Source organism: Colias philodice, chromosome 8, assembly GCF_061535455.1.
Source record: "Colias philodice isolate Cphi_HAF_F1 chromosome 8, ilColPhil1 Martin Lab GWU primary, whole genome shotgun sequence".
Classification (NCBI taxonomy): domain Eukaryota; kingdom Metazoa; phylum Arthropoda; class Insecta; order Lepidoptera; family Pieridae; genus Colias; species Colias philodice.
Window position 1 is genome coordinate 11,363,857 of NC_143093.1, and position 15,121 is coordinate 11,378,977.

Here is a 15,121-nt window from a genome sequence, read left to right on the forward strand (position 1 = left end):
TAGAATAGGTTTTGGCGGTGTGAGAGATGGCTATACTAATTTGTGCATAAAAATAATATACCAGCGTTGCTACTGTAGGTTTGCTCTAAAAATTTAATAGTTTGATTATATGGAATCTTAATAAAGGTCATAATTTTCTCGTATAGAAAATATTGGACAGTAAATCTTTTTGTATGGTGTTGTGTTTCTATAGAGTGAACCTGTTAAGCGCCTGACGCTTTGTTATAAAATCACTAACATGAATTTTGCTTGTCACGTCTTAAAACTTTGTCATGTCATTAAAAAAAAATTCAGTAAATATTTTTATCAGTGGAGAATTTGAGCGACGAGTTTTCACTTTTCTCTATAGTCACTTAAATCACTGCTTACTAACAATGTAGTCGGAAATTATCATTTTCAGATAAATAAATTTCTTGCACGATTTTTACGTAAAATTTTTCTCTCTATTAAATTCTATTGTAAACAGTTTTTATATTTTCGATCGTAAATTACGAATAATAGGGACTATTGATATTTGTATTTGTTTATCTATAGAGTATTCGTACATTTTATCGCATGGCATGTAATTAAATTGCATTGAATATTATGATGCACAAATTTAAAATTTTATTGTTTTACTTATATTACTGCACTAATTTGATGCACTAACTTCGTCTTATAACCTAGGATTAGATTGGTAATTAATATTTATATCGCGTAGCATTGTTTGCGCTGGGCATGTTTAGGTTCTTGTACTTATAAGGAAAATAACAAGGCTTTGCGTAATATATTTTAAAATAATATTTAAAACGATTTCTGTGACGTATGGTTAAATCTCGTTTTTTGCACTTATTGCTTTATTAAATATCGTTTTTTGCACTTATTGATTTATTAATATAATTTAATTAAATGCGATAATTTTAATAAAATTTAGAAGCTTGTCCATATTTTTTAATTATCCAATTTATTGGATTTTTTGCACTACATCTCTCACACCCCGCGTATTTTAAGCTATTTAGGTATGCATTAAATTAATAATTTGAATAAAATCATAGGAATCTCAATTAATTTATTGAATTAAATTGCAAGCTTTTGTAATGCATCAATATATATTTTAAGACATGTTTTAGAATATGAATTAAGAACAGCGGACGAATGTCTAGAATTTTTGCAACAATCTGCACATTTTTTGATGTTTTTTTCAACGGGAATATTCATGATATTATAGTTTACTATAAGTATTAAAATCAGGGTTTAACTGCAATCAATTTGGAAACTTTTCTCAGCGTTTAGATGCAGCATTATGAAGTTAGATAAATCTGGTTTTGCAGCGATACACTTTGTCTTGCTGTCGGTTATTGCTTATTTGGTTTGCACGCCAGTATTGATTCATTGATTAATAAATTTAAGTATAATGATTTGTGAATGGTGTTTTATTTTGCGCTTTTCTGCCTCAGTTATAACAGGTGCTTTAAAGCTAGATGTGATGCGCGAGCGCCATGGCTGCTATTGACACTTGTAAATTGTAATCTTTAGCCAGGCCAAAGCTTTTTATGACATTTTTGCTGTTTGTAAATTAAAATTATGTTCCCTTTGACTGCTTGGTACCTAAAATATTAACAACTAGTCTCTGCACGGGAACCTATGTTGCAATCCATTGCTTTACTTTTAATAGGCGGATACATCCCCATCAAATGACAGTACATACAGCTTTTCGCTTTTTTAAAGATAGATTCAAATTTAATAACAATCAAAATTCTCTTACAAATTTAAACATAAACCAGTTAAGTAATTACTTGAGTTCAACCGAAACAAATGAACAATGTCGTTAATGGTGATTAAGCAGAATTAATTAAAATCAAAACAGAATGTACTGTCCAAGAGCGAGCATGTGTTAAAAGGGTTTATACTTTATACACACGAAAGTGTACATCAAGGTTCTAAAAACAAGTGGAAATGCGAACCAGCTTGATGATTTACCGATACTATTGATAATTGGCCATAGCCATAGCGCATTAGAGGACACACATTCAATGTCATAGCGCGGGAAATGCGCTGTGTGGCGCGCGCGCTTGCACGGTGTAGCCGTGTGTGAAGTGGTCTATGGTCTGTGTAGTGTGTGGCTATGGCGGTCTTCGATAAGTGGGTCGCGCTCAAGATTATCGAGTTTGTAAGTATCCATTGATAGTGGGTTGCGTAATTCGAAACGTGTTTGTTTATTTTGATTGGGCGCTGTTGCAATTTTTTTGGGTATTCTTAATTTGATTTAACTTTTAAGTGAGCTGTGGAATGCGCGTCTATTTTGAAATAAAATGTGAATATTTAGGTGTAATATTCTTAGATTACAAGCAATATTATTATTTAATAGTTTATTGTAACAATATTATTTACCGTAAATATATATCGTAAAATATATTCCTATAGTCATAGATTATAAATAATAATTTTTATCAGCTATTTTGTGCGCTTACCACATACCTACACCTTCGTCTTTTTATTTTCCTAGAGTACCGCAACAATGGATGATAATTAATTTTATATTATTTGAATATTACCAGTTACCACAATAAGTAATAGGTTCTAACCACACGATAAAATACCTATTATTAATAATATTAATTTTATATGTATGGCGGGAAAGTAAACGGATGTAGATTTTATTCAAATAAATTTTAGATGATTTTTATGAAGTCTAAAAAGTTGGTTTACCTCCTAAATAATACTTATAAAGATTTATTTAGTATAAGATTAATTTATTATAAAATAAATCTTATGATACGGCAGTTCTTAAAAGATCAAGTAAAACCTAAGCTTAACGTACTAGTCACGTCTCTTATCTATTCATAATTATTCACCTACTTAGAACAACCTGCTACCTACTATAGTAAATAGTTTTACGACGACGCACTTTGTTGCACTAGAAGTAGTCTATATACGTTAGTTTTAAAAGACATAACGTGTAAAAATTAATGTACATTTGTTTTCAAATATTTCCTGAAATGTTTTTGCACATTTTAGCTTTCGCTGAAAGAGCTAAATTAATATACTCCAAGTTTCAATAAATTATTGCATTTATTACACTTTAAAGTTAGAAAGGTTATTTTTGCGGGCTATTCGATATCCTTCCCGCAAAAATTTTATATCCGAGTTTAGTTTTTTCGACAGGAAGTGCTATTTGTTCTACGGTTTCAGGTATTTTCAAGAGTGATTAACAAGATTCTTAAAATCTTTATCTAACTAAAACTGTAAATCAATTTTACCCTATTAATTATTAATATGCTTATTTGTTTTGATCTGGATAATCAAGTGTTTTTATTCGAACAATCTTTAAAAATATTACAGCATTTTAAATATTGCGTGCGGGTGAATCATCCCAAGATTTTTCGCCAATCTGTATTTTTTTAAACCTAAGTATAGATCATTTGGGTCGGAAATGACTCGTGAATTAAAATGGGAAGTTCTTAGTAGGTACCTCGATTGTGCGATAACAAGAAAAACTTCTGTGAATTTAAAGCCTGATAAAAAGCGGTCATAATTAGTCTAGCCCGTGGAAACTAACCGCAAAAAATGTGGAAAATACGTATTATATTTTAATTAGAAATCTTAAATGTATATTAAAAAATATTAGTGTAATTTTATAAGAATAACTATGTACCTATTAATATTAACTAGATTTGTTTTCAAATTATTAAATAACTCAAAAGCGTTATCGGTCGAATTGTTCTCAGGGTACCTACAATTATATATCAGCAATTTGGTAATGACGCTAAACAATATCAAAAGTAATTGAAACAAATTGCATAACTACTACATTATTTTATTTATTTTAATTATTGTACCTACATCGTCTTAATATGTGCTGAAAAAACAGTTCGAATCTATATTAAAATAAAAATATAATATTCGTCACAAATTATTTTTAAGTAGTTAAGTTAAAGTTGTAAAAATCAAAGGTCCTTTTTTCAATATTTAGGTATCTAATGTTATAATCGTTGTGGTCAGCGAGAAAACCCGAGAAACTGCTAATATTTTTATTGCTAATATTTTTATCGTATTTTGATTCGGAGATGGAAATAAGAACTACCTAACCTTCATCCTATTCCTACCAATGTGAATGAAAGAATAAATAGTCTAACACAGGTCTAGTTGCCGACATTTCATAAGCTGTTGATTGGTCAAATTACCTTTGAACTGTGACACAAATTAACGCATCCATAACTAAATGTTTCAATTAATTTGAACTATATATTAGGTTACGCTATTGTGTAAGTCAAGTTTTGATTTATTGCACTAACTACTTGCCCTATATCCTACTCGGTATTAGAACAAAACCGACTGATGAAAATATACCCTCGAAATTTAAATTATTTTGAATTTATGGCAGTTATAGCCTAGGGTGTCGTATTTTATTTGAAGTTACAATATATAAGTATTTAGTATTCTTTGATATAAGCTCAAGGAACAACCAACGATAGACCAAGACGCACGTAATGATACCTCATTATTAAACAATTTACGATAAGTATACAGTTTACTAGATAAGAAGAAAAAGAAAGCACTTAGAGGTATCCTGCTCAAATAGTTACCTTCTTGAAAACAAGAGTAAAAGTTAAAACCTACAAGTATATACAATTGTTTTCGACTTATGCTTGTTTAGTTGTTTTAAATACTTTATAATGTTGTGTTATTTGTGCTGCGCATTTTAAAGACAGTAATTTATTAAAATTTCGCAATTAATCTCAAGAAAAATCCTGTAGGAAAGCTTGTAGGTTAGGAAAATGGCACAAGTGTAAATATTTCTACGTTCCTTTTTACTATCAGTTATCATGAACATAAATACTTTAATATTGCACTAGGTACGTGTTAAACTATAAAACGAGCCTAAACACCTTATACCACGTCTGTTAGCAAAGTATGTGTTATGTAACGCAGTTTTACATGTTTGTCCAATGTCGCTCTGTCGTAACGCGTGGGCTGGAGAAGTTACGTGAAAGTGATGCGTCAATAGAACTTATTTTGAATAGTTTTTAAATTAAAAAATGAGTATCGAATTTTTTGAAGTTTTTTTGGTAGAACTAGAAGCGATATTTTGAATCGTTGGTAACAGAAAAAAGTCCATTCCAAAGTTACAAAATTTACGTGACCAATAAAGTTTTGGGTTCAATTTGAAACTAATGAAGGCATTTGATGGAACAGAGGCTGCAGTAACTCCATACCAATATTATGTGAAAATCTGTTCTGACTGTTGATTATATATATTAGTAATGAAAATACCCACATAATATTTAAGACCCAGGGCACTACCCAGGGTCAATCATAGGCTACGCACTTACCTACGTTTTCTTCAAATTGGCGCTATATGCGCTAACATTGCAAACAGATAGCTATTTTCGCATTTATAATAGTATATATTGAAGGTCTATTGTTATGACTGGTTCCCTAAAGTTTACCAACGGTCACTCGGGGCTAGCCAACGTTAATAGCAATCAAGTGACGATTCGACCATTGTATGCAACTCTATTGTCTTTTAACAAAACGACGTGGCATTTCCTTCGGCATATAATATGCAATTAGCTATCTATTTTTCTTTATTTCTTGAGCTTATCTCTTATTAATGTGTCGTATTATCCTAATTGGCTATAATTTGATAACTGGAAATAATAAGTTAACGATCTTAACCACGCTGGTTCTTAATAGTTTTGTTGTTGTTTTCTTACCTAGGTACAGATATTTCAGAAACGAAAACAAAAAATCGTCTAGTAAGTAGTTAAATTAATTATTGAATATCACCAATTCCCTTGTATGAAAAGACTCGAGACAGATTATATATGTTTTCTTTATAAAATTTACTTAATACAATAAATCTATTTCATCCTAAAGAATGTTACTTAAAAATCCTGATTTATTAGTTGTCATAAAATTGATATTTCATTTATTTAGAAGCTTAGGTATATGGACTGAATATTGGCCGACTTTACACCCCATATTGTCAACAGCTCTTTTGCGTAGCCTGCTTGGTGGCGAAGCGTGTGTCGAGCGATGATGAGGCGCGGCTTGCGTTGCTGCTGCAAAAGCTCTCGAGGGAGTGGTCTCTGCTTAACTCGATCACTTGGGACTCCGCTGGGAGCTCATTCGCTGATGCTACGTATGGAGGTAATGTATGGGTATGAAGGAACGACATTTGGGAAGGGATATCTTAAAAAAGTTTGCTGTCATAACCATCTTAAAATGAAAGAACGAAAAGTTATCGTCGTCACAGGTTTATTATGGTTGTGGCCATTAACATTGTGAATTCGCAATTGTTTTTGGCTAGGTGGAAGGGAAACAGATAAGCAATCCACTTATCATATTATGTAGGCACTTGCCTACCTATTATTGTTATGACTTATGAATATTCTTTTAGCATTTTGGCTATGTATTTCAATTTTCCTATTTGGAGTTTCCACATATCTAAGTATTCCTAACGTTTTTAATTTTGCCATCACGTACCTACTGTTTCACTTAAAATGTATATACTAGGATGTTCTTATCCAATATTTATTACTATTAAATGCAGTAACAATAAACTTGTCTATATAAATACCATTTATTTCCTCAGGTTACGTGATCATCACCTTCAGTCTGATCTTCGCACGAGCTTTCCAAGAGATACCGAAAGGAAGACGAATATTAGAGGGCATACTACTTGGCGTTGGATTACTGCTGTTTATTGTTTTGGGTAAGTCATATATTATATTTATGTTGTACTAGTCCGCCTTGACCCTTTTTAATTATTCCTATATATGTAGTAGATTAGTAGGTACCTAATATTTATTAAGTAGAAAGGTCCTATTTATTTGAATTGTTTTCTGGAAAATACTGACGATTGAACACTATCTTCTATTACATAACTGTTGTCTATTAATAGGTAATATTTTTTTATATAATGGACAAAATCGTATACAAACTCATACAAATTGAGCACCATATTTAAATTTTCATATTCAGTTTTGTTGCAACACAAAGTGGCTATGAAGACTTCTCTTTATATCTATTTATTAAAATTATTTCAATTCATTATTATGTCATGTTGTAAGTTTAAGTAAATAAAACGTCCGTTTAGTAAATACCACCGTCAGTCGTCTCGTAATATTATGTAAACTACGTGTTTACATTCACGTCAAGCTCAGGTCATCGCAAATAAGTTGACTCATGATATAAAATGGTAATTGGTATCTTGTAATTATTCAGAGCGCCAATCCCTTATCCGTATAACTAGATTAACGAAATAACGAAATAAAAATTTACTGCAATTTCTGTCAGAAATAACTAATTGGGTCCTCGGATGAATCCGAGGGCAAAAGCAAGTCTATTTCTATAGCTTATTTGCTATTCTGGTACATAAGCTACATGACTGCCAAGGATTATCAATATCCGTTTCGTGGTTTTCCCATGAAAGAGTAACAAATATACATACATCCATTCTCTAAAACTTTCACGTTCATAATATTAGTAAGGTAAGACTAGAAACGAATTAATATTTTATTTTCTTCCCCAGGTGGTCTAGAGTTAGCCTCTCTAGACGCAGTCCCAGAATCTCTGACAGTAAACGCGTGTGTACTCGGCGCATTGTCGCTTGCCGTGGCTGCACTATTCCTTCTCGACCTGATGGGCCCCAGGGTCTATACAGCCACTAGACCTTCACAAACTGACACAGTGACGTCACCGAAAAGCGATAAAAAAGTATCCATCTTAACACAATCGAACACCAACGGCCATCTACCAGGCGAGAAGACAAACGGCCACGTTCCAGAAAGACCGAAAGACTTACCGCTCGATAAAACAGAAATTAAAAAGACGGAAGACAAATCAACGCTATTCGATTCTCCGAAAAGTACGATGTCCCAACTCGAGGCGCTGGGCATTGAAAAAGACTTGGAAAAGTCTAAATTCGGGTCACTAAGGAATATAGAAGGAGGGAATTATGTCCGTCTCTCTGACCCTCTGGCCATCCCAGATAGAATGCACTATGAACAAGAACTTGCCAAATTCAATGAGAAATACTTCAGAGATTATCTCGAATACGCAGATAGTCTCGACGGTAAAGGCAAAGGGTTACCTGTAAAAGAACAATATCTACCGGAATTGCAAACACCAGTGTTCGCTAAAGTGAAAACGGGTCGAATGCGGAGTCTTTACGACGATGTCTCACCGACTTATGAGAAGAAAATACAGTCAAAATCTCCTACAAGAGCGAAAACAGCGGCAACACCAACATTACAGCAATTAGAGGATTATTTAAAGAGTTCTGGAAGGTCAAGGAGAGGAGATACTCCGGCCATGTTTCCGATGGAACCGATAGAGGAAAAGGAAGGGAATGAAGGGGATGGAAGAGCTTCAGGAACTCCCACTGACCCTGGCTATGTACAATATGCAGCGAAAAAATGGCCGGACAAACGAGAATTAAGAACACCGCGACACAGTCCGACATAGTGATTTATTTTATATGATTGATTACCTCGAGTGATAATTATCGTGGATGACATATAGTACACAATATATTATGTACGTGCGGTTATGACATTGTAGGTTAGAAGTGTTTTTATAAATGTGATATGTATATGTGTATGCCGTCATTATTAGAGTAACACGTGAATAGGAAATAAGTTTAGAAATACAGTATATTTTTAACTGAATGTAAATAAATATTAAATAAAACCAATATTATATTAATTCTTTTCATCTGACTGAGTAATCCCTGATCCTGGAGGAGAATACATTAAGTAGTTTCTTTTTTTTATTTTACTTTATGGCGCTATTAAAATACCTACAGCTTTACTAAGTATCATAATTTATTATTTTCATATATCTAAGACTAGACTTCGATATTCAGAAATGCAGTTGTCTCGATTTCCTTATAATAAAATATTCTTGGAAAAACTCATATAATGTTATCTAGGAAAAATAGTTAGTTGTGATTTTAAGTGGTGCTTAAAATTATGTTATAGGAACATTAATATATATACCTATTTACAATGTATTGTGTTCATTACTTATAAATGTTCAGTATTTTTACAATTAATAAACTTAAGGATGTTTTTGATTGTGATGTCGATGTGAGTTTCACACGAAAAATTATTTCTACGTAAATTAAGATTACAATTGAAATAAGGAAGTTTTTGTGTGTGTGTAATAATAAACGAGATTTTTAATTATGTATATATTCTGTTTTATTTTGTTGAAGAATGGGAAATCACAGAAGTTCAATGCTCTATAGATTAAATAAGCGATTAGAGTTAATTTAGCCATAATTATGTAACGACAACGTTTGAGGACATCGCTGCATGGTCGCCATTACGACGTCAAGAAAACACATGAATAGAAGTTAAATAGCGTGAGAGATTTAACTTTTAGCTTAGCATGTACTCATTTAATAATAAAGTGGTAAATTGTTATTTGTAAAATTACGAAACCGATTTAAAATAACGAATAATTTTACCCTGAGCAACATAATATAGTCCTTTTAATAATAATATAAAAAACTTGCTCTACATTCTACATATTACTTATTTTTTCTATCCTTTTTGAGAGAATTAATTTAAGTATATCCAGTAATTTTGCTGTAAGAAGTAAAAAAAATATAACCATTTATTTACATGCATACGACCGAAAAAAGTGGGTGTGGAACAATTTACATCAGTAGCTATACAGAACATAATATGCGATACTTTTTCAATAAATTCAACTGTGTTTATTTTAATATGTAAATAAACCACCCACGTTTAACTTCAGAGAATATTTCGCAATAATTAGAGCAACGCTAAAACATTCCTCGCTAACCAAATGGTCCGTCAGCGAATCAATGGCTTAAACTCATTTAAACTTTAAAACCAACTCTTTGTTGGTTCAAGAACACAACTACGTCACGAATAAGTAATGGTTGTAGATGTTTCATTGAATTATTTTACGGTGTGAATGTTTTGATTATCCAAGAGGTTTACAGATTCCGGTAATATATAATACTAGCTGCTCCGCGCGGTTTCACCCCCGTGGCTCCACTCCTGTTGGCCGTAGCGTGATGATATATAGCCTTCCTCGATAAATGGGCTATCTAACACCGAAATAATTTTTCAAATCGGACCAGTACTTAGTTCCCGAGATTAGCGCATTCAAACAAACAAACAAACTCTTCAGCTTTATAATATTATTATAATCTATGAGGACTATATCGCTGTTTCCTTAGAGAACACACCTCCATTGACCTGTCCAGGCCCTTACTGTACTGTACTGCTTGAGTTCTTCACCGGGAATCGAACCTAGAACCAATGTTAACCTACATACTAACCACTACTGTACTGTGGTCTACCATAAGTACCTGAAGAAAAAACATAAGTTTAATTGTTTCAGTAATGATGACTTTAGTAGGTACCTACGACTTTACAATAAATTTACAAGCTTATTTTTTGTATTTACAGAACGCTTATTTAGTAAAATTCAACATTGGTGCCACAGCTGCTGTAAACTTACATCATTTTATATATATTATAATACCTACTACTTATAATTTGTAGTAAACCAGTTATTTGTACCATTTGCATTCCAATAAAAATTATATTCAATGTCTATACCTTCGTGTCCTATTATATGTCTCATAAAATCACATCAAAATGACGTCATATGTATAATAACTAAAATGAAATACACAGTAATTTGTAGTTAAGCCCATGAATCACAGTCCTTGTTCATAATAAAATGCAAATAATAAAATGATACGACACATTTGACGTGTGTGACTGCGACTGATTCTCACGCCGGGGCCTTGTTCTTGGACGACTTAATTATTCTTCAAAATACTTAATAACAACTATTTGTTTATTGACCGCAAATAAAATTGTCGTATACATTCGTGTTGTTACCATGTTGTTACCGTCATTTTGTATGCATTTAAACTAATTGTTATATCAGTAACTATCAAGGTTTATGTTTAATCTATACTATACTAATATTATAAAGCTGAAGAGTTTGTTTGTTTGAACGCGCTCATCTCGGAAACTACTGGTCCGATTTGAAAAATTCTTTCGGTGTTAGATAGCCCATTTATCGAGGAAGGTTATAGGTATATATTATCATCACGCTACGACCAACAGGAGTGGAGCCACGGGGGTGAAACTGCGCCGAGCAGCTAGTTCACTATAGTGTCAGTGATCAAAATATTTTATGATCATAATGTGTGCAATATTTACTGCATAAATAACATACCTACGTAACTACATAATTTTGAACGATTTCACAGTACTTGGGTGAGTTGGGTCAGATCTAGACATACAAAGGTACCTGAATGTAACGTACCTATTAACAACGATTGCGGGAGCTGTGACCGTCACCACCGTGTAATTTAATTAGGAAAAATATAATTAAATGAAACGAGAAAAATCCCGGAAGTACTAGGTATCAGCATTTGGGAGTATAGTAGATACATGAATAAATGATAGGTACACCACATACTTATTTGTAGCTGTTTAAATCTAATCGTAATCGCAGTGATAATAACAAAGTCTTCCGAAACCTCTAGACCGATTTTTATGTATGTACCTACCTAGGACATACATATGGTCCGTCCTATACATATGGACGATAAAAACCCATGGAGGGTTGTCGCGTAAAAACCACAGGGCAGTTCTTTGGCATATTATGATAATATATTATGATATTACTTACATATTATGTAATTTGTAAAATTGTAAATCTGATATGATTAAAAAGAGCAACTATGGAGTTTCTTGCCGATTCCTCTCCGTAGATACTGCTTTCCGAATCGGTGGTAAATGTTAAAAATATGTACTTTCAAAAGTGCTTCTAGAAGAAGTCTAATTGAATAAATAAATGTTTGAGTTTGAGTTTTGAGTTAGGTTTTGTTTGCGTATCTGGTAGGTCTTAGAATATGCTCAAATTATATTTTTCGAACCCTGGAAGATAATATGAGTAACTTGTACCATAATGTGAATCGGAGGTATTTTATAACGTCAACATACTTTATAGAACTTGTATAGTAAATGCTGATATTTGTCCATTGTCCACCTTAAATACCTTCATCGGATATTTTCCCTATCTCCAACAAAATCTTCCATTCAGCAAAGACAGATACACAGGCCAGTTGTGAGATTGCCTTGATGAAAACAAAGGACATTTTTTACAACTGCGTGAGAATTGGCCAGCCTTCGCGCATCGCACTACAGCGCTTCCTTTTATAGGGTTGTATGTAAACGTTTCTATTTGTGACGACCTTATTTAGTGTGAATAAATTTAAATTTCAGGCAATCTCTGTATGCGAACTAGATGTTGAGTTTACTTGTTATTTTTAATAACATACGAAGGCAACTGAGGCTTTTGATAAAGAGACAACAATATTACGAGAACACATGTTTTTGGATAATGACGAGTATTAAATGTGTGAGGATAGTGATACAAGGATATAAGAAGTGCTTTTTTACTTTCCCAAAATACCAAAATTATAAATCTAACGCGCCGAAAAAAAAAGTATTTTTTCAAGTAAGCGTAAATATAGGTGTGATAGGGTTTTAACATTTCTGCCCTTTTTCAAATCGATATATCGACATTATTGAATTCAATACACGTATTTAAAAACGTAAAGACATCAATCCCACACAAAGTATTAGGTACCTAATTTTAAATCCCGATCTACCGTGGATTTTATGTCTGTGAAGTTTAGTAAAAGTTTGGTTTGAAAGCCACGTCTCGTGTCAGCTTGTAAGTTTTGGATCATATCTGTTTCACTGATCGAATTTATTTTCCGACTTTTTATATTTCCCCAACGGGAATCGAACCCGTTACACCCAAACTTTACGTTCTGAGGAGTAACTTATTTTAAAGGGATAGGATTGATAGGAAATAAAATGCAATATAAAACTGTATACCTTTATTGATATCTACAAAACATTTCGTATCATAATAATTACATCGTATATTATTATATTTAATTAACAATAATAAACATGACTCCGACCTATTTGGTCTTTGGATTTTATCTAGACTATAAATAAGGCCTGGGTTACATGAACATGTTATATATTTATTCGCGTTTTCGTAAATAGCACCTTTTATAGACGGAGGGCATGCATAAATATTTCATACAAAATATATTTTATTATGGAAATAACAATATTATAATATAATAATACGAATTCCATACACTATTATTTCTGGAAAGAAAGGAAGATTTAAAAAGATTAAGATAGAAAAAGAAAGAATCGATAAAAGAAATTGTGACATGTTTTTGGTTAAATATAAGATAAATTATCGAATATATTACATCGCTTAACTAAACTATATATATCATGACTAAAATGAAAATAGAAGTGAGCTACACAATCTGGAAAATCGCATCAAAAATCCTATTATCATTTTACTCTAAAGGACGGAATGTTGAGGTATCGTTGTGCGTTGATTGCTCGTCCCTTCTTACTGGCTGTTCATATCTGTAAGCATAAAGAAATAAATTAGATAGAGAATATTAAAAAATATAAATTAGGATTAATTATCATGTATTTACTACAATTTTAGGTTAAAATGTTTGTAGAGAGATTTTAATATTACAATTACATGAACAAATTGTATTAGGTGTTCCACAAGGCAGTGCTTTAGAACCAACATTGTTTCTTATCTATGTTAATGAATTGTTACTTGACGGGTAAATATTTTCACTTTTGAGTGAAAGAGAGAAATAATTATTTATGATGTATATTTATAATTGTAGTCTACTAGATAAAAACACGATCGTGCATGAAGATTTGTATTATGTCAGTGACGGATTTCTTGCAACAATGATTGTAATTAGTCGAATTGATACGTTTTATCGGTTATTTTAATGACGATATTTTTTTTTATATACTTAATATGTTTAACTAAATAATAAGTATGTTTAATACATGAAATTAAATAAATTTTTGATATTCTTTTTTGGAATTTAATTATCTCGTTTTATTTATCTCGTGGTTAAGTTGTAGTCGAGTTTAAATTGTGTTGTCAATGTATTGGTACTAAATAAATGATTTTTATTTATTTATTTTAAGTATGTGGTCTCACCATCATGTCGCTGCTCCCGCTGCAGCGCGATATACTGACGGATCAGACGCGCTATCTCATGCGCCTGCTCCGCTTGAAGCCGCGTCACGCGCTGCTGCAGCAGCGAACCGCACTTGATGTCCAGGAATAGAGTGCCGTCTTCCGAGCGCACCTGGATGATGAAATTGTGTGAAATTAGTGTTAAAGTTAGATAAGATTGCGTGTAACAAATTAAATTGAACGAAATTGCAAAAGAAAGTTATAAGTGAAGGTGATGGGAATGTAGATGACGATGTTGATAATATTGACGAAATAGTAGAAAAACTTGAAGATCTGAAAATACTTCAGTTTCAGCCGCGCAGTATGGAAGTAGCATCAAATATCTGAGAAAACATCAGTTTCAGCCGCGCAGTTTGGAGGATCTGCTCACCTTCCTAGTGGAGATGAGGTCGGCGTGCGGCCAGTGCGTGTCGGTGTCGTGCGAGTGCGGCAGCAGCAGGTGCACGCCGCGCCGGTTGAGCGCCAGCACGAGCTCGCGCCACTCGCCCGCGCCGCCCACGCGCCGCACCGCGAAGAACGACGAGCCGAACAGCGGCCAGCGGGATAGCACCTGCAAATTATACCATCAAGTTTATAACTCAGGCCCCGGAACCACAGACACAATAGAAAATCTATTGTGTCTGGAAACGATCGGGCCGCTTGGGGCTCAATGGGTTAAAATACCTCTAAAAAAATATAAATCGAAGTCAATAGTCAATATTACAATTAAATATAATATGATAATACACGGAAAAATAATTTTCTGGTTTAAAACGAGAATAATTATTGATTCTTTCATTAACAACTGTTATTAATAAGTTGGGTTCTAAATGTGAACCTTGCGGGATGCCATAACAGAAATTATTTTTTTAACATATAAACAACAACTATTGCTGCATGAAATTGGATTTAAAGATACGTGACTATATCCTTAATTGAATGCAAACAAATAAATTAACGTATAATAAATAACATTACGAATAATTGCATTATTAACTCTGTCAAACGCGTGAAGGAAGTTAATGCACTTGTTATTTATTTT

At 32.8% G+C, this 15,121-nt stretch overlaps 2 protein-coding genes across 3 annotated transcripts in view; one reads left to right on the top strand and one right to left on the bottom strand.

Annotated features, from left to right (window-relative positions):
* The first annotated feature begins 1,990 nt into the window (after positions 1–1,990).
* On the top strand, positions 1,991–9,177 carry LOC149486831 (uncharacterized). Its single transcript, XM_089698502.1, has 4 exons — positions 1,991–2,149; positions 5,976–6,132; positions 6,578–6,697; positions 7,517–9,177. The coding sequence occupies exons 1-4, from the start codon at positions 2,105–2,107 to the stop codon at positions 8,449–8,451; spliced, it is 1,257 nt and encodes a 418-aa protein (XP_089554628.1). The 5' UTR covers positions 1,991–2,104; the 3' UTR covers positions 8,452–9,177.
* Positions 9,178–12,880: 3,703 nt separating this feature from the next.
* Positions 12,881–15,121, bottom strand: part of Myo10A (unconventional myosin 10A) — a 107,296-nt gene continuing 105,055 nt past the window's right edge. For both annotated transcript variants that reach the window (XM_089698462.1, XM_089698461.1), the window contains exons 31-33: positions 14,471–14,650; positions 14,062–14,212; positions 12,881–13,454 (exon numbers count right to left, since the gene is read on the bottom strand). In XM_089698462.1, coding sequence (XP_089554588.1) covers positions 13,438–13,454; positions 14,062–14,212; positions 14,471–14,650 — 348 coding nt within the window. In that variant the 3' untranslated portion in view covers positions 12,881–13,437. The remainder of the gene's footprint in view (positions 13,455–14,061; positions 14,213–14,470; positions 14,651–15,121) is intronic.

Coding starts and splice junctions, on each gene's coding strand:
- LOC149486831 (XM_089698502.1), top strand. CDS start 2,105: ATGGCGGTCTTCGATAAGTGGGTCGCGCTCAAGATTATCGAGTTT. Junction 2,150..5,975: donor CGCTCAAGATTATCGAGTTT/GTAAGTATCCAT, acceptor TATTGTCAACAG/CTCTTTTGCGTAGCCTGCTT. Junction 6,133..6,577: donor CGCTGATGCTACGTATGGAG/GTAATGTATGGG, acceptor TTATTTCCTCAG/GTTACGTGATCATCACCTTC.